At 39.1% G+C, this 19,697-nt stretch overlaps 1 protein-coding gene across 2 annotated transcripts; it reads right to left on the bottom strand.

The window, feature by feature from the left end:
• Window positions 1-1,567: 1,567 nt before the first annotated feature.
• On the bottom strand, window positions 1,568-19,491 carry ITM2A (integral membrane protein 2A). 2 transcript variants are annotated; one of them, XM_074277460.1, is made up of 6 exons: window positions 19,111-19,491; window positions 12,841-12,966; window positions 12,304-12,498; window positions 10,594-10,704; window positions 5,272-5,422; window positions 1,568-2,591 (listed from the first exon to the last, which is right to left on the bottom strand). In XM_074277460.1, the coding sequence occupies exons 1-6, from the start codon at window positions 19,189-19,191 to the stop codon at window positions 2,503-2,505; spliced, it is 753 nt and encodes a 250-aa protein (XP_074133561.1). In that variant the 5' UTR covers window positions 19,192-19,491; the 3' UTR covers window positions 1,568-2,502. The 2 variants fall into 2 exon arrangements, with proteins under 2 accessions (XP_074133561.1, XP_074133562.1); XM_074277461.1 differs by lacking the exon at window positions 10,594-10,704 and having other exon boundaries at window positions 19,111-19,444.
• Window positions 19,492-19,697: the final 206 nt, after the last annotated feature.

Below are 19,697 nucleotides of genomic sequence, written 5' to 3'. Positions count from 1 at the left end.
ATTAACTTGAAAAAGTAACATCTGAGTTTGCACGGAAATCTATAAACCTCAGGGAAAATAAAATTTAAAATTGCTTCCACTAGTATTTGGAGGTAAAAGACTGAGAACCAGTTCTCTCATTCATACTATGAAGGATATAACCTAGGCTGAAAAATCCGCAAGCAAAGGATAAAAATGATTGTAAATTTTAAAGAAGTGGGTTTCCTCTCTCTCTCCCCTCCCCCCAATCATGTTCTTCTACAAATAGGTTTCTACAAATAGAAATGAGGGGATCATTATAAGTTCCTATTACCCGGTTTTCTTTTTGCCATTTTCTCATTTATTCAAATGCTTCTTTTTATCTTGTAGTAAAGATAATCATTCAATTCTGTTCATAAATACATACCCCACTTAAATAATTGAACACAAAAGCTGGAACAGTAAATTTGACTTCACTTGTGAGATGGCTCCAGTCTAATATTGGTAAAATTAGACCTATTGCCTAGAGCTCATGTGTATCCCAAACTATCCTCTCCAAGTGAGGAGTCATGTACCCTAAGGATTCTTGATAAATGTTTGTTGTGCTATTGAAGGTTTTGAGGTTAGTTAGGCTGGGTTTTAAGACACTTTAAATTATTGAAAAGAAATGTAATAAAACAAAGGAGAGAAACACCGAAGCAGTGTAATTATCTGGGCAGTAAAATGTGGGGAATGAGACTCTTAAGAAAATTAGGAATATGATGGTCAAGACTACTAGTTTTTGAAAGCCATGGGTTCCATCCAAAGAAAAGATGAAGTCGTTTTTGGGAGGTTAGTTTTTGTGTACTCATATATTTAGTTTTCATTTAACTGACAAACTGAAATGTTCAAAATCTCAGGTATACAGGGATGCAGCAGTGCCATTCTAGGTGGGAGGAAAATCGTCTGATCTGTGCTTTAAATGAGTTATGAGAATCTGTTTATAAGGATTTATGTTCTCTGAACAGTTATAAAAAAGAAATGATACAGGATCTGAAGGAAGACCCTTCTATCAAAACAAGCCCATAGATACCCTATCAGGGGTCAGAACAGTAAAAAGGCAACCTGATCCTAGGCACAGCAGAAATAGATTACAGTATTAGCCGCCCTGGTGTGACGCCAATTTGGGAGGAAAGTCTATACCCTATGGCGGATGACCAGCAGGGCTCACCCCACATGAGGCTCCTAGAAGAGCAGCTGCCTTGGCTGGGGTTCAATTGGCAAAGTTAGTCTTATTGACCTACTGTAGCTTACATAGACACTTATTTTCCTTATGTGGAGAGAAAGGTTGAAAGACTTGAAACCTGGAGATACTCTAAAGATCAAAAACCCACAGACCATGGATTCTTTGTAGAGAAGAGAACAAATGAAGACCCAAGGGGAATCTGGATTTGAAAGGACAGGAGGAAGGAGAATAGGCAAAAGGCTTGGGACAATATTCCACTAATGATGAAAAGGTTGACATAAAAAGTACAAATATTAGAGTTCTCTTCTTAGCTAGATAAGAAATAACTGAATTGTTTCTTGTGCCCCAAACATAATATCTGTGATGAAATAAAAGTACCACTTCTTTTGGAGAAACATTTATTGTAAGGGTATCAAATTTATGTACCCATATAAATGCCTTTACAGTGTGTAGCACACATACAATTCTTTGCTGGATTTACGCTACAGATCTCAGTGAAGAAGAATCAGTTTATTAAAAACAGACCGCAGTGAAAACGACTTGCTCATAAGAAATTCTGCTGATCTAAAAAGTTTACATATAGGCCAGAGGAGTTAGAACTTTATGAATGCAATCATGTTCATAAAATGGGCCTTCCTGGAATTAACAACAAGTTGTTATTAAAAATTCGGTAAGCAAATAGACTGGATAAAGACTTCTTCAAAGTATCTGTAAGTGAACATAACCGGTGAGCTGAAGAACACTTGACAGATAAAATATTTAACTTGTGGAGAATTCAGGGAAGTTACCAAATGCAGACAATCACAAAGTACAGCAAAATGTACAAGATGGAATCCCCCAAATAAAGGTATGTAACCTTAGGTAGTTTTACATGCCTGACAAAATCTTATCTGTAGTTAACATTTGTATTAAAAGCCAGAGGAAGCACTCTGAGAATTATATAGCATGGGCAAACCAAATAACATAACTTTATTCTGGCTTGAATTTTCTTTCTTAAGAAAAAGATTAGAGGTTATTCTTACCAAGATGCTAACTAACATTTATTATGCGATTATTAGAAAAAGCTAAAGCCTGTATTAGTTAGTGATTAAATTTGATTATTTTCTATGTTAATTTCAAACAACTACAGATGCTAATCATACTAAGTAAAGCAAGAACTTCAAGTGGGGAGTCTTTTTATTTTCTTTAAAAAAGTATAAGCAAGACACACAAAAAAGCATAACAAATTAGGCTTTTGATTATCACAGCACAATTTAATTTTGAAGTCACATTGTAAAGCCCCACTTTATGATTATGTGATTTTTTTCACTTGGAGGCTTTTACTGCCGACAAATTCTTGTCTCGACAACAAATTCATTGGGAAAATGTCTGATCTTCAGGCAACGTTCAGCAGAACGCTTCTGGAAGCCTATGTGAAAATAAACAAAGTTGAGCATTTAATTAGAAAATATATACATTCAAAGTATTTTCTCTAGAAAAAAAATCACCAGAGTAACTCAATATTAATGCAGAGTAGCACTCTTTTTTATAAAGTCAAAAAATTTGCGATAGCTGGAAGCAAGATACAAGTATTTCCCACTCTTATGTTGTATCACAGAAACTTAGAGCTGAAAGGGACCTTAGTTCAACCCACTCATTTTAAAAACAATGTGAAGTAACTTGCCCAAAGTCACAAAACACAGCCAGGAATAGAGCCCAATTCTCCTGACTCCTGTTCTTTCCAATACACCACATGACCTTTCCTTAGATCTTCAAGGTCCTTCCAGCTCTAAAAATTCTGATTGTAAACATTCACACCAAATCTCAAGGATATAAAGCCAATTGCAATCTGGGACAATTTCAGTGAGCTCATCTACTTCATTCTTTAAGAAGTATTACAGCTGTCCTCCAAAACCTAAGGAAAAAAAAACTCTTAGCTAGGAAGAATGGAAAACTCTTTTACTGTTCTCCTTTGATGGCATTTTTTAGCATGTTTAAGAAGCGGAACTAAACTGAAACTGATGAACATCATTTGACAGTGTTATACTTGAGTATTACACAGGAAAGATTTGAGTCACATGTGGAAAAAAGGAGAAAGATAAGTTTTAGTTAAAGACCAAACTAGAAATTAAACTATTTTCAACCAATATTGAGTTACATGATTAGATGTCAAAATTAAATTAGGTGTATTTCACCCATTTTTTCCTAGCACTTTTCTTCCTATGAAGAAGGGTACTGCTCATTTGTTGACAAAAGTCATTAAAAGTCACTAAATCGCCTAGTATGGAAAACCTATTTTGTAATTCTGGACTAAATAGACAATGTCTCAATTAAAAAAACAAAAACAAAAAACAGGGAATAAGATTAGAATGTTCAAACTATAGACCAGCAAGTTCAATGTTAATTCCTGGCAAAATTCTATCAGATATTAAGAGGATGGTATATATAAAATTATATAGTGATCATGAAAAACTAATATAACTTCACCAAGATTAGGCCAATTTAAAGAATCTTAGAGATAACTGTGCCTGAATTTGAGATATCTTGTCCTTGTGGGCATGGAGAAATCAAGGCTATATAAAAGCCAAACCCAGTAAATAGTTATTAATGTCACCTTGGAGGGAGTGGTCTTTAGCAGAGTGCTAGGGAACTGCCTTTGGGTCCATGTAGTTTAATACTGTTAATTAATCATTATTTGTTTGAAGATAAAATTAGGTTCAAATAGGTGCAGAAAGTACAAAGGGGAAGTTAAGTTTCATTGTAGAAAAAAATTTTCTAACAGAGCTTTATCCTACAGTAGAATGGGCTGCTTTTGGACATAGGGGATTCCTTTCTAATCCAAATTTTTCAAGCAAATCCTGGATTGATCATTTGTATACTGTACAGGCAAATTCTGTTCAGATACAGTTTAGATGAGATAGCCCCTGTCCGTTACAATTCAGATTCTGGGCTTTAGGTTGGAGGCACCACTGGGAAACAATAAGACTTATGTTTGGACCTCAAGGAAGGAACAACAACCTAGAAATAAATGAGGAATGAAACACTGTAAAGCACCAAGTGATACAGACATACCAGGTGTTAGGAGGAAAAAAAGATGACTTGAGGTTAGGAAGGTTAACAAAAATGTCCTAGAGAAAAGGAGATAGGCATTGGGATTTGAACATGATTTCAGGCTATGGAGAAAGGGAAGAGACAGAAGGAATATAATTCTAGTCCCGAATTCCAAATGGAAATCTCTTCAATAGGTAAAAGATTACTGATTAAATTACCAAAAAGGAGACCGTGTCTAGGGTTGTATCCAAGAATGTAGATATTCTTGGATATTTAAGCAACAGTTGTTCATTTTTTTGGGGGGGTGTTAGGAGAAGGTTGGGGAAGAATGAGTGTTCAAATATGACTTCACTAAGTATCTACCCAGTATGGTAAATTTTCCATTCTACTTTGGAATTACACAAATCCTCCTTTTTTTTTAGTTAAAACCACATGCAAATTCAAAAAGCAATCATCAATTAAACTGTTAAATATCTCTGATAAAATTCTGGCATGTATGTCACAAGTATTACCAATGCAGCTGCAGCTTCTTCTAGTAAGTTTTTTCTTCCCCTATTTCTCCCCTCTATTCTCCTGTACACAGGAGTTTCTTGATTCTGGATTGCTAATGATTACTCTAAGACCACCTACCCACCCACCACATATTCGCACAGAATGCTTTGTAGTCTTTACCACCACTAGAAACTGAGTCCTTACTTTTCATGCCAAATGAATGGCCCATGAAACTGCTCTGCACTGGAACTATTTAAAAATAAAACAAACTGAAAAAACCTAAACCACACTCAAAAAAGTATTTCTCATAAATAGGAAACCCAATGATTTGGAGGGAGGGGAAGAGCTGCTATTGATGTGGTAGCAATGCTTTCACTTTTTGAGCCTTTAAGTAGACTCCAGTGGTGACTTGTTTCAATTGAGTCACTGTAACTTCTTTATAGAACTATAGGAAAATTGCTACAACAGCTCAAGCCCAAATGTGAATGGAGAAAGAAATTTTGGTTAACTTGCCAAAATGTGAATGGTAGAAAAAGGAGGGTTTTGCCACAAAAATAAACACCTACCAGTTATTGGCTCCCGGCGTTGCAGTCTGAAGGTCTTCTTCCCTCCACAAATCTGGTAAATAAAGATGCCCAGATCAGAAACATCCTCTATTTCTTCAGCAGCTACCAACTCTTCACGAACCAAGTAAGTCTGAGGGAGGTAAGATCCAGTCTAAGAGAAGAAAACAAACAAACAATCAAACTCAAACTGATGAATTCCTAAAGGTACCATCATTTATACTTTGCCCATAATGGAAATCAACTCATAAGGTTAATATAAACATTATCACATAAAAAGTTTTAAATAAACCAGGACCCCATTAATAAAAAAAAGTTAGACCAAAAGCTTTATTAGATAAAATGTAATGAGCCCATTAATGAAAAATGAGGTCACATCTAAAACAAATCAAATCATGCCCCTAAAAAGATAACTATATTCTGAAAAACCTTAGATGACATGGATACTTTGATTATATAGTATCACCACTCTTTGGGGGATTCCCAATAGTTGCAACAATTTCTGTAGCAAAAAATTATCAGGACAGGTAGTTCCTGACTTAGGCTGTCCTGATGTTTTATCCATTTGGCTTGGCTAATACAACTTGGATTCCTGAGTACAGAGTCTTGTTTCCAGCTCATATCACTTGAGGATACCTTGTCTTGTATGGGTACAAATACTTAGAAAATAAAGTTATAAATTATAGTTTTAGACAAGAGAATTCATGTAGGTTGGATTAAAAAAGCTATTGTGAACTGACCTGGGTTGCTGGCTGCCATTTATAACCCTGTTCCTAGGGAGAAACTGTTTTGAGGATTCCAAAAAGACTTCAAAACAAAAGGTCAGGAACACAACCTATTGTTTTTTGATGCCTTCTGTTTTTACACCATAGTCATTTCCGATTATATTGTATATCACCCTTTCTGCAGGGCCACCTGGCCCACTTCCCCTCTCCTCCATGCCTTGTAACAAAGAGAAAGTTAAGCAAAACCAAGGAAGTCACTGTATCTGTCAGTGTATACAAAATTACACACCCATAGCTCTCCAACTCTCTACCCAAAAGTCTGTTTCCTCATCAGTCCTCTGAAACAGAGATACAGGTCACTGTAGTCATACATTACTGCCTCCTTATGGACATCATTCTCCTGGTTCTTCATCAGTTCATTTACAAGAGTTCCCAAGTTTCTTTGAATAACTCATATTCACTGTTTTTTTACAATGTGATTTTTTATTGCACATTTTTTATTGCAAACTATCATATAAGATAGTTTGTTCAGGCATTTCTGAAAGGATGGGCACCCATTTTTTTTGCAACCACAAAGTGCTGCTCTGTAAGTTTTACTAGTAGACAATTAAAAGCTATCCTTAAAAGGGGTTTTATTCTCTTTAAGTAGATTAGCGTGACTCTCTGATAGAACATTTATTTGCTTAGTGAAGCCTTTTATTGATAGCACAGAAGTAACCTTAAGCCCAAGTGAAGGGAGCAAATTCTAAATTAGTGGAGGGTGTCCAAATTAATGAAGTTTTATTCCGTTTTCAGTCTGGGCCTTCTCTCCTTTGGAATGGGGAGCTGTGTGTTTCTAGATTACAATTTTAATTGTTGACTTTCACACCTCAAGTGATGGGTATTGCTTTTTGGAAGCCTCATGAAAGTGCTGCCATAATCTCTCTAAACTGGCCTAAATTCTGGCCCACTGAATGGTATGGGTCCCAAGAACAGTGAGTCTGACCAAGGTTCCAGCATTCAGAGGGAAATTACGTATTTAGTCTAGAGATGCTTCAGGAATATCTTTTGCCAAAAGCCCCAATCACCAGGTACTGTGCCCCACATTCCATACCCTTTGCAGCAGGGCTGGGTTAGCTAAAGGCTGACATATGGGATTAAGTGAATTAGTCATCTCTTAGAGCTTGAAGGGAGCAAAACAAAGTCTGGCTTCCAGTCTTGAAGAACAAATTTCATCAACTCTATTTTCCTTCTCAACTGGAAAGCCCTTTATGGGCTGAATCCCTTTCTTCTAAAACCCTAACATGTCCCATCCTCAAGCATTTGGTGTCTGCCTTATTGGCTTCTTCCTCCTGAAGTTTGTGCTATTTGGTAACTATGGGCATGACTATGTTATACTTTGAAGCATTCAGCACCCCAGATCATAAGACAAACATGGCTAAACAAGGCTTGAAAGGAGCAGAACTGTCCCCAAACATTGGGGGAATTTAGGGGTGAATGCACTACTTTGCATACTGTCAGGCCATTCAAGCTCCCCTTTAAACAGACTCTGTTCTACCAAAGGGCACAACTATTTAGGGGCAGGGAACAAGAAGGAGCATGTGTATAAATTCTCTGGATTCTGAAGATGGGGAGAGTTGCAAATGGGGGGGGATGGAGAAAGGTTCAGATCACAGCCCTAGTATCAGGAACCAAAAAGGAAAAAAAAATCTCAGGCAGTGGGAAAGTATGTACTATCTTTAGAGGATCTGTATCCCTTGAAACAGTCAAAAACAGCTTTAAGGAGAACAGAGGCAATATGCTTCATGTAATAGCTAAATTGAGGCTTTGTAGCTTTGGAGACAGAAATATGTTTCCCTCTGTATCATGATGATACAATGGAAAGAATACTGGCCTGGGAGTTGGGAGATCTGTTTTAATTTCAGCTCTGCCACTCACTGAAAGATCTCTTTGCATGGCTCACTTAGTTTTTCTCTAAAACAAGAGCCTTGGAGTAAATGATCTCAAAGGTCCTTTCCAGCTGTGATGTTTTATAGTTACTTTTTTTTACCTATTATCTAGGTTCAGCAAGGAATCTCTGTTTTGATCCTTCACTTTTAAAGAGGACACTATTTTATAATGGCTGCTGTCCAAAAGAAAGATTTACCAATTGTATGTACGAGGTCTTTTTTTCTTTTTTTCTTTTTTTTTTTTTTTGTAAATTGCTGCCTACACTCAGAAACTAATTTGTAGTTGCTCTTCATATTGCTCCTGTTGCTGTTTGTTACTCTGCCTCAGGTCTGTGATGTATATGAATTCTTGTCTCTAAAAGAACCTTGCTCCCGTTTTCTGTAAAACCCAGCTTGCCTATTTGATGGCTACTGATAAACTGCCAGTCTTTTAAAAGACAAGATGGTCTTTGCAAATTTATTTTCTACTCTTGCATCAGTCAGCTGCTATCTAGTTATGTGTGTATATATACTCTGAGGGCATAATCATCAATATTTATTCATTCCTGGGATTAGTCAAGCCACCGATTTCTGCTACTGGTCTTAATCTAGAGAAATGAAAGAGCGAAGAGAAGTAGAATCGACGGAAATAGAGCTCGAGGGTCAAATACTAGGTTCTCTGTTCTGTCATTCCTCATGGCTACCCCGAGCAGACTAAATAAAAACAGGCTGATTAGGTCACAGCCTCATTGACACCAAAAAGGACAAGCCAATGAAGCTAGCAATACCACCTGCTACTGAAGGGGCAAAGTCTATATAGCTTGCTTTGGCTTCAACCTTTGAAGCCGATGTTGCAGTCAAAGAAATAATAAATAGGGAAGGCCCTGGAATGAATGGCAAGCAGCAGAAGAGATACTACTCTGATCTGTGAAGGCTGGAAGAAATAGCCTAAAGGTTTCAGGGGTGCATCACTGTTTACAAAGGTAAGAAAATCCACCCCAACCATAAGCATAGCTATGACTAGAAAGATCTGTCCAGAATGTTTTTGGATTAGTTACCAAACATTTGGTTTCTTGGAATGGTAATGGACAGCAAAATACACAATACAGTTAATATGAATTTTATAGCATACCAAATACAGTAAAAATATTAGGAACATAAAGACATTTAAGTTCTTAAATGATTTTTACCAACAAAAACACCAAATGCCATCAGCACACTTGAATTGTGCTACTTACATACCATCTAACTTTAGTTACCCAAGACTAAAGATATGGTTGGTTGTGTCTGTCAAGAGTTAATACAACCTCATCTGATCTATTTCTTCTCCACAACTGAAGCAGTGCCTGTTTTGTTTATGACCACTATAAAAGAACAATAATTATATAGACAATTCATGAACTGTTCATTTCTATTGCCAAACATTTTTAAGCCCCTCTGTCTAATGAGAACTGTTAGCATATGAGAAAAGTGCAGAGTCTGGCTCCCTGGTAAGAAAACTTGTGAAATTCAAGCATGTTTTTATTCCCTATGGAATAAAACTAAGGCAGCAGGCCTTAACCAGTTAGCTTTGGCAATAGACTAAATGAAAACCCAATTCATGAATTAACTGAAGTTTAATCTTCAGTCATTAAGCAGCTCTAAAAATAAAAGCTCTTAACCAATTGCTTTTCATCCATTCTATCATTTGATCCTCATAATGACCCTATGGGGTAGATGATGCAAGAACTATTGGCCCAATTTCTACAGATGAGGGAAATGAATCTCAGAGAGCCTAGGACTGCCCAAGGCACAGAGCTGCTTGAGTGGCAGAGGGAAGGATTTCAGAAAATAGGTTTTTGGATCTAAAATCCAGTGGTCTTTCTGTCATCCTGGTGTATTAATCTGTGGTTGAAAGAATTCATGAAATCCTAGATGTCATTGAATCAGTTGAGGCTAGAGATTCCATAATCCAAGAACGTATATGAAAAAATTGGAAGTCCTTTCTGCCTATCATCTTCACATTTCTACTAAAAATAGGAGACTTACAGGCTTTCCAGTACAGTGTTTGACTGCCGCTGGGAAAGCATCTTAGGTAGTTCTCACCCAGGTAATAAAATGTCCAAAATATGCTCTGGAGAGCACATGTGACTCTATTTCCGATAACACAAATGTATGAATGAACAATTTAGGAGTGTTGAATCGTAAAGCAAAAAAAGAATGTTGGGATGGTGGAGACTGTGACAAGGACAAAGGTCAGAGCTTTAGCTTGCCAGGGAAATAGCAAGTTTACCAACACTGACCAATGAAGGGTGGTGACCTGGGGATTTAGCAGCTTGATTCCTGGACCTCATGCTCTGCCATTATTTATGGAATCTTGGGCAAGTCAGTTTATGCTCTCTAGGGCTCTCATTTCCCTTCATACATAAGATTAGAGAGTTATCTCAATGATTTCTAAGAAGGTCCTTCCCAGTTCTGATAATCTGTAATTAAGAAGAGCCTATTTGGTATCACTCATGTAGCTCAATGAAATTCTAATGGAAAATACTGTTTTAGAGATAATTTTCAAAATGATCTCAAGAAGCCATGTTAGAAATCATATCTCTAATCTAATCTATTTTCTAAGGATCTCTTCCCATATTTCCAAATAAAAATGGTGACAATTCAATTTGAAACTATACTTACACCAAAACTTCTATCCAAAAAGTACATACCGAGAGTTTGGCAAAGAGGTCCATAAGATTTCTTGGAGGCATAACAATGGAAGTATTGAGAGGGATTACATAGCAGTTGCCCAGCTGCAGGTCTAGGTAAGCAGTCAGAAGCTATTGAAAAAGTTAGTCATGATCAATATAATGATGCATCAGAGTGCTGACAATGAAATTTCTGTTATTAACTCTAAACAGCTACAGCTTAAGTCAACTAAGCTGTGGGTCAAGGTAAAACATTCAAATTGTTGATGAAAGCATGAGAACGCATTTCTTAATTGACAAGCTCGACTGTTTCTTCCTTGGGATGATTTTGGAAATGTTAAGGGGGGAAGAAGTCAGGGATGACTTCAGGTCCCTGGGGTAACGTTCTCCCAGTCTCCAGACCTGGAAGCGTCCTTGACTCTTTCCTTTTCTTTATCATCCCCTCCCCTTTGCCCTCAGCCCTTCTAGGCATCGTGGATTATATTGATTCCTCCTTTAAATCTTTTTTTATTTTTTTTATTTTTTATTTTTTTGAATTTTTGAAAAACTCCAATACGGAGTCTTTATCACCCCCTTCCAGCTACAGTGGTGATTTCTGAATCCCCCACCAAAACACTACTCTGATGATTCATTGAGATGCAAAGGTGACCCATGGGTTTTTAAAAGACTATGCTAGCAAAATGCAGCTTCTATCAAGAAGGAAAGGCTTGAAGAAGAGACCCAACAATGTTTGTCACCTGAGAATTGGCCGAAAAATACTAAGTTCCAAAAGGCTCATTAAAAAGAGAAGGTCGGCCACCAGGTGATGAATATTGTTTTGGTCACAGCTACCAATGTGTGAGGAATGGAGGAGCTGATATCTGTGTCAGTGGAGAGGCGCCCATGCCAGTGAGCTAAGTTCTTTTAAAGAAAACAAAGCTGGCTTCCTAACAAGCTTTGTGATTTCCATTCTCTTCTCCTAAGTGTCACCTAGGATATCCTTATCAGTTTAATCTGCCTATGTCACTTTCATGTCATTCTCTTGCTTATAGACCTACTATGGTTCAAATTCAAACTTTGGTTTGAAGGTGCTCCATCAACTGCCCCATCCTACCTTGTGCCTCCCTATCAGATATTGACTCAATATACTGCATCCTCCCATACTCACAAAATTCATTTCTATTTCTGTGATTTTTGCTCACATAATTCTCTCTGCTTGTAACATCCACTCTGCCGAGCTAAATTCTAGAATTCCTTCAGGTATTAGTCAAAACCATAACTGATTCAGTCTTAAAATAATCTTTCCCTATTTTGAATTATTTTATCAATTTTGGCAGAGATTTTGTAACTGAGGCAAAACCAGTGGACTCTATATGTGTCCTTGGTTTCTGTTAAAGTTCTCATCTGGCTTTCTAGATGTAAAAATCAGAACTTAAAATCATTTTTAAGAGAAATAGCTTTGTCATTAGCATGTCACATGAGAGATCACAGGAGCTGTCTAGTGGCTATTGGCAAATGTTTTATTTTCATGAAAGGACTTAAGCTAAGATACCTAACAAATAACCTAACAAAATTTTAAGCCCAATTTTATGTGGAATTTAGTCCTGAGCTCACAGTTGGCTGCAAATGAACATTTTAGGAGCTGTGAGAAACGAACTACTGTGTGAACTCAATGAAAAGATGTAAGTGATTACCAAGGGAACAAAGCAAAAAGCAGCTAGTATTAGAGTAAATGCTGAATATTCAACTTACTCTATCAAAGTCATGAACAATAGCAGCGGGGTCACTATCAGAGAATTTGGGAACAGGTACATCAATGATCGCTATGTTTTCATCTTCCCGGATGTCAGCTTCTTCAGAAACAGGGAGGAAATAGGGCTCTGTTTCACCATCCATGCCATTATCATCATTTTCAAAGTAGCACATTTCTCCACGGAATACTCTGTGCTAAAAATAGAAAAAAAAAAAAACCCTCCAACATTTAAAACAGTGAAAACTTAGAATTCCAATCAATTCACTACATTGTTGTTATCTCTTAGGCCTCATGAGACAATGGCTTAACATTTGGCACAAATCAATTTTATGGCAGTCGGTTTGAATGGTAATCTTAAATTTCATAATTATGTTATAATAAACCTTTTTATTATGGAGAAATTACAAGCTGCTCCTTTTAGAGCTATATGAAGTTTTGCTTTAGATGTTATTTGATTGAAGTGCTAGTAAAATAAACAAAACAAAATAAAAACAACCTTAAACCAGCTAAACTTTAAAAAACTAAAATGACTTTACCCTTGGCATGAAGTATTTATAAATGCAAGCTCCACCAACAATAACTCCTGTTAAAATGAATGCAAGACCCAAGAGGGTCAGCAAGCATCTTCCAGATGAACTGTCATGTGTCAGAATTTCTAGCTCCTGTGAAAATAAAGGAATAAAACAAACTTAGATGATTCTGTGTAGAAGACTTACCTTTAATTCTAAAGGATATAAAACTTGTATTGTTAATAAATGTAGATATTAGGTTATTATGAACACACACACACAGGCCTGAAACTGAACTAAAACTGCCATATTTAACCATCTACAATTTATATCTGCTTAGTTAATTAAAAAAAAAGCCCATAGAATTTCACAAGTCTCCAAATAGTGACAGGGGGAAAAATCATTTAAGAAAGCACCCAGGCATTTTAAGAGTCTTTTGGAGAAGGAAAGAATCTATTGCATTCATAGTGTTGCTGCCATATTGCACACTTCATAAAATCTACCCCAAGTCTGTGTAAACTGTTTTATGAGGAGAGACAGATGGGGCCAGCAAAGCTGACAGGAGAAACTTTTATATTGAGTAGATGTTATTGATGTTCCTAATGATTCTCCAATCAGTGTTGTTTCTCTAGCCTTTTCTAGTTATTCCCAAGCTCATCACCATTGAGAAAATGTGTACACATTCCTAGCACAAGGATTTATCTTTTTCAATTCTTATCAGCATCTTCTCTTAAATAGTTGTATCCATACATCTACTAGGATTTAAGCCTTTGGATGTACTTTTACTTGAAAAGAAGTTGCCTATAGGAATAATTTTTGCCACTACCTACTCTGAAGAGATGCAATGATATCCTTTTAGGTCAGTATCGGCAAAGTGCTTTGGGTTCTTCAAACAAAGGGAGTGAGTTATTTTTCAGACAGCTCTTTGCAACTACTCGTTTGCACATAAAATGGTCTTGGGGAGCAGGCTACCATGTGATATAAGACTTTGGAGGTTCTGCTGGCTGGCTTTTTTGTCCCAAAGTGCCATGCCTTAGATACAAACCATTCTTTTGTTCTCAGGTTATTTAGCACTTTCCTTCCCAGGGCACTCTGATGTTTTCCCCCAAGCTTCTCTCTTAAGTCATCTGACTGGTCAGAGAATCACAGAATTGTTCTTTGCATCAAGAAAGACCTTAAAGGTCATCTAATCTAGCCCCCTTGCTTTTGGAAGGAGGAACCTGAGGTACAGATACATAATGTCTGGCCCCAAATCCCACAGCTAACTGAATGACAGAGCTGGAACCCAAACCCATGGCTCCTAACTGCAAAGGACAATTCTCTTTTCTTCTTTTCATGCTACATTCTCCTGCTTAGAAGCCTTCGGTACCTTTTTAAGCTGGTATTTGAGAAACCTCTTTCAGTCTTGCTCAACATACTTTTTCAGCTTGAAACCAGAATGGTGAAATTCAGTGACACTAAAACACACCTTGTATCTATGTTTTTTTCTATAGAAGCTGCTTCTGAGGGGAATGTACTCCCAAATTCTCCTGAACCGCATCAGTCCTTTCTTTTTTCAGATTCAGTACAGATCTCCACTCCTTCCCTGCCTATCCCAACTCTAAAGAGGCCGCTCTCCTCTGAGTTCCTGCAGCAGATACTGTCTAAGTAGTCCATTTGACAATTAAGCATCTCCCAACTTTTGAGTCCTATGTATTAATTACTGAAATCCTTTGTTATTTGACTTCTTGAACATTTATAGAACCTCAAAGGCCATCTGGTCCAGTCTGTCCATAACAGACTGACTCCATATTTCCCCTTATAAAATCATCAAGAGGCCACTTGGTCTTTTCTTGAAAATGTCTAGTAAAAGGGAGCCAGCAACTGCGCAAGGCAGCCCCTTCTATTACTGAACAACTCAAATGATAGAAAAGTCTTCCTTGTTCAAGTCTAAATCTGCCTGTGTCCAGTGTTCACCCATCAAGACAAGTTTGGTCCTCTGATACTGAGCCAAACAAGTCTAGCCTCTCTTTCCATGTTCAATCAGTTATAAACACACCTAATTAATTATTATCTAGTCTCCAGTACTCTACTTTGTCCTCAAAAATAGCATGAAAAACTGTGTCAAATGTTTTGCTAAGGTAAACAAACAAATCAAATCGATGTAAGCTCCATATACATTTATGTGTAGATACAGCTATACACACACATACCACCTTCCTGTAATCTGATCTAATAACTATGTCAAAAAAAAATGAAAGCTTGGTCTTGCATACTATGGTAGTCTCAAGCTGGCTTTTGTGTTTAGCACTTTGTTTTCTAGATGTTCCTTAACGCATTCTCAAATTCTGTCAAGAATCAAAGTCAAATTGTTGGAGTTTGTACACCCTACTCTTCTTTTTTATTGAAAAATCGGAAAATTTTTCCTTTCTCCTCCTCTCCTCCTTCTAAGATCTTTGAAAGAATATTGAGATACATTAACAAACACATTCACTAGTCCTGTCAGTGACTGTCAGTATTGGTAGTGGTTGTACATCAGGTTACCCACTCTATCTTGATTACTTTGGGTTTGATAGGCTCACAGACTTTGGAGCTGACAAGAGCCCTCCTGAGAAGTCACCTAGTCTAACACCCTTATTTTACTGGTCTGAAATTACCTTACCCAAGGGTACCCCAACAGGTAGTGCTTGTCAGAGTTGGCAGCACTATGTAGTGGTTAAAGTGCTAAACCTGCAGTCAGGGAGCTCTAAGTTCAAATCCCACCTCAGATATTAGCTGTGTGACATTTGGCAGGTCACTTACCTTCTATGGGTCTCAGTTCCTCATCTATAAAATGAGGTTATTGGATTAGATGGCCTCTGAAATTCCTCCCAACCCTAAATATATGATTCTGTGACACTTCTAGAAATGACTATGCTTCTTTAGTGGTTTTCTAGCCCAAAAAAATAGAGGTTCCTTGAATGCAAAGTTCACCTCACCTATTTTTTTGGGGGGGGATTGCAGATGGAAGATGGGAACTCTGTCAAGCCCAGTAGTAGCTATTTAATCACTGTTTGATGAAGTGTATTTCTCTTAATGGGAAATCAAAGTTGTCTGAGCTCTCATGAGAAAATCATCCTTTAGTCTATTTGTTGATTTTCCTTCCAGAGTTGTTTCTTAACTATTAAGCTTTTGTGATGGCTAGAGATACTTTACAGATAAAAAATATGAAGGTAACCAGATTAGCTTTACCAGTAGGAATCTCTCCCTTAGGGACAGGAAGGAATTCTTACTTGTCCTAAATCCTCAGAAAAAGGAAAACAGAGTATAAGTTATATCGATACTTGTTTAAGTAAAAGTTTTATCCTTCTCCCTCTCTTCCATTCCCTTCCCCATACCATCATGGGGAATTTTTCTTTTTGTTGGAAATTACCTATGCATCTTTCATAGAATCTCAAGAACGTTCACAGTCACAGAAGTTACCAATACAAGGACTGTTAGGATTACAAGGTGAGAACTCAGGTTGTCTGGACAGTGACAAGGTGAGAACTCAGGTTGTCTGGATAACAGAACTTTACAAAGGACATGCGACTGCTAATTCATTTTGCTGACTGCGATGGTGAGAAACGCATTCCAAGTCTGGAAGAGCCCTCTTTTTTCAATCTGAATATTTAAGATGGTCAGTTATAAAGCTAACTGTATAAAAGTGATTTTATTTCAGTGAAATCAATCATTTTCTTAGGAATTACTCTCAAAGGTCCATAGCAACTGAGTAACTGATTAACCGAGAGCAACCTCCCAGGGCAGAGGACCTGGAGGCCCTCACTGCCCATTCTGTATGTCACAATATGAGCGTACCAGCATGATGACATGAGGATAGAAATATGAAGTCAGCAAATATAGCTACTGGTAATTGGTGAGTAAATCATTCAAGCTATTAAGTCAATAGATGCATCTGAAAGATTTCTTTCATTTAGGTACTTGCCATGACAAGATAACATCTGTAAGAGGTACCTACCTTGACAACTTCATGAAAATAAGTGTGAGGGATTATAGAGGTGGAGGGGATGAGGAGTGAGAAGGCACATATCAATTGTTTACCCTCAGACAAAGGGTAAACAATAAGTTTTTCTTTCTAGAAAGTCCAAGGAATTGGGATTTTTACATGCATGGCTAAAAGACTCTGCTATCTTGAATGATTACTTATCCAACTTAAACAGTTATATTTAAAATCAAAATTTAGGTATATAAACCCTAATAAAGCAAGTATTGCAGAAGGACACAACCCAGGTCCTTAGAGATCTTCTAGTTCCACACACACACACACACACACAATTTTATAGCAAAGGATGGTTTTAGAGAAAGCTTTTCTGAGGGCCAGGAAAGATAAGTGACTGGTCTAAGATAACATAGTGAGTTAGGAAACTAGAAACTGTCAAGGAAACCTTCCTTTATTGCGCCTGAAAAACAAAACAAAACAAAACTTCCCTTTACTTTCAGTTCTTCTAATAATTCAAAGTTTATTACTAAGCATATTATAGATCTCTACTGTTTTTTTCTCAGTTCCTCCCTGGGTCTCTGCAACCCAGGAATCATGATTGTTGCCTACATTTCAATCTGTTGAGCTTTGGGCTGAGTGGCTGCTATTTTATCTCTGAACTGTTTTTACAAGTCATAACCTCTGGACTGTTTTATAATAGTTGTATTGAAAGCTGTTCAGAGGTTGAATACATCACTATATATATGTTGCCAGGTATTAAGTCAGTCGTTTCCCAAAGTGGCCAGGTCAGAATCCCTCGGGAGATTATTGTACACCTGATACAGAAACAGTCACTGTACAAAGGGTTACTTTTGTTTGTTTCTCATTGTTCTCCTACAGGACTAGGAGAATTACTTGGATATTTGGCTAAGCCAAATACAAGTCAGAGCTTTCAGGGAGTAGGAAAATTTTAAGAGGACTGCTGGGTGGCTATATTTAACTATATAGTTATTTATTGATATATTTAAGTATATAACTATATTTAACTAGTCCCATTAGGCCTCCCAAGAGCTGGCCAAGTTTCACTCTTAGTAAATTTGGTGACAGTTAGATGTTGGAGCTGTAGTTTAATCAAAAAACTTCCAAACCTGCAGGAAGATGTTCTTGAAAACATTTTAGAATGTTTTCAGGAACTTGTGCTGGTTTCACTGAGGTCCACATAATGCTAGCCCTGGCGGGTTATGGATGAGATTTCTGTAGAGAGCATCTAAACATTTCAGAGGACCTGATCTTAGCAAGTGGCCAGTTCACTTCTCTAACCCAAGTTGCTGAATACGGCAGTCAGAATTTACAAGGACCTGTGAATATAGGTTTTGAGAGAGACACACAGACAGACAAACAGACACACACACACACACACATTGCAGAGAGTCAGAAAGTGGGAGACGGAGAGAGAGAACACCTACTCAAGTAAAACAAAGTTTTAACTAAGAACAGAAGAGTATGTGTTTTGGAAATTAGGTGCCCTTTAAGTGTTTACAGGAAAAACAAAGTCTAATAATAATACCTTAAGATTTGGGGGAAATCCTCTCACTGAAAGCTGAAAATGAGCCCTGTTTTTGGACCTGAGTTGGGGATTGAAGGATGCCTATTGGGGAGGGGGAGCGGAGAAACTCAAGTTCCTTTCTGCGGAAGAAGAGTGTTTTCTTTTAGAAACGCCACAAGGAAAATATGCAAGGCTCCCCGCAGGAAGAAGAAGGAACAGTAAACACCCCAAATTTATATCAAGACAAACTTTTAACTCTAACAGCTCCTCGACTGGATGGTCTGAGAGCCTCTCCTCAGGGAGGGGATTCTTTCTGTATGGAAGAGAAAAAGACTCACAAACTCTTCAAAGTCAAAGGTGCCCAGGATGTCCCTCAAGTCCCCCAGCCCGCCCATTGCCGCACCTGGGGAACAGGATCAGAGCGTCTGAAGTCTCTCAAGGGCAGCGAGGCCAGCTAGCATCTTCCCCGTATCCATCCCTTCCCAGCTGGGCCCCTTGCCCCTCCATCCCTCTACCCTCTTACCTCCCTCCCCTCCCCCCCCACCTGGGTCCCAGAGCTCAGAGCATCTCCGGGGCCCTGCAGGGGGAGGGGGCAACGGTGCCGGGTACCTACCCAGGGACTCTCCCGTCTCACTTCCCCATCCTCGCAGGGTGGGAGGGGGTGCAAAGGCAGGAGCTAACGAGTGCCCGTGCCCATGCCCGCCGGGCGGGGTGGGGGGGCGCTCTGAGGAAGTCTCCATTTTGTCCTTCGACAAGTGCCCCTTTTCAGCCCCGGTCCGCCCCACGCCCCCCACCGGCTTCCCGTCGGCCTTACCCTCTCGGCCACCAGGGCCTCGACGTCCTTCTTGGGGCCCGGCTTCTGCACGAAGGGCGTATTGAAGGAGATTTTCACCATGATGAATCTTCCGCCTTTGGCAGCAGCGGAGGCGACGGCAGCGGCGGCGGCGACGAAGGCACGGCTCTGCGACCGGGAACGCGGATCTGCGAGGGACTGGCGGGTGGGCAGAGGCGGCGGCGGCGAGGCAAGGGAGGACGGAGACGAGCAGGCAGGACGGGAGGAGGACGACGGGGCGTGAGAGGACAGGAGAGGGCTGCTGGCAGCTCCGAGCCAACCTCCGCAAGTGGCTGGCTCCCGCCTCCACCTAGAGAGATGTAGTTAAGGCCGGCCCGCTGCCGGGTGCGAAATGGGGCGGGGTGGGGCGGGGCCTGCGCACAGGGGTGGGCCTGGCTCGCCCCGCCCCCTCCCGACAGGCAGGCGGCCCGTGAGGCAGCCGGAGGGGAGGCAGTGCAGCATCCGTCGGCGCGGCCGCCGTCGTTCAGTCCATCCTGGCGGCAGTCGCCTCAGAACCGCCTCCGCCTTCCACTCGCCCGCCCCCTGCACCCCGCAGCTCAGGGCCAAGT

The sequence above is a fragment of the Sminthopsis crassicaudata genome, chromosome X, assembly GCF_048593235.1.
Source record: "Sminthopsis crassicaudata isolate SCR6 chromosome X, ASM4859323v1, whole genome shotgun sequence".
In the NCBI taxonomy this organism is placed as follows: domain Eukaryota; kingdom Metazoa; phylum Chordata; class Mammalia; order Dasyuromorphia; family Dasyuridae; genus Sminthopsis; species Sminthopsis crassicaudata.
Note: the sequence above shows the minus strand (reverse complement) of the source record. Positions and strands in the feature narration are given on the sequence as shown.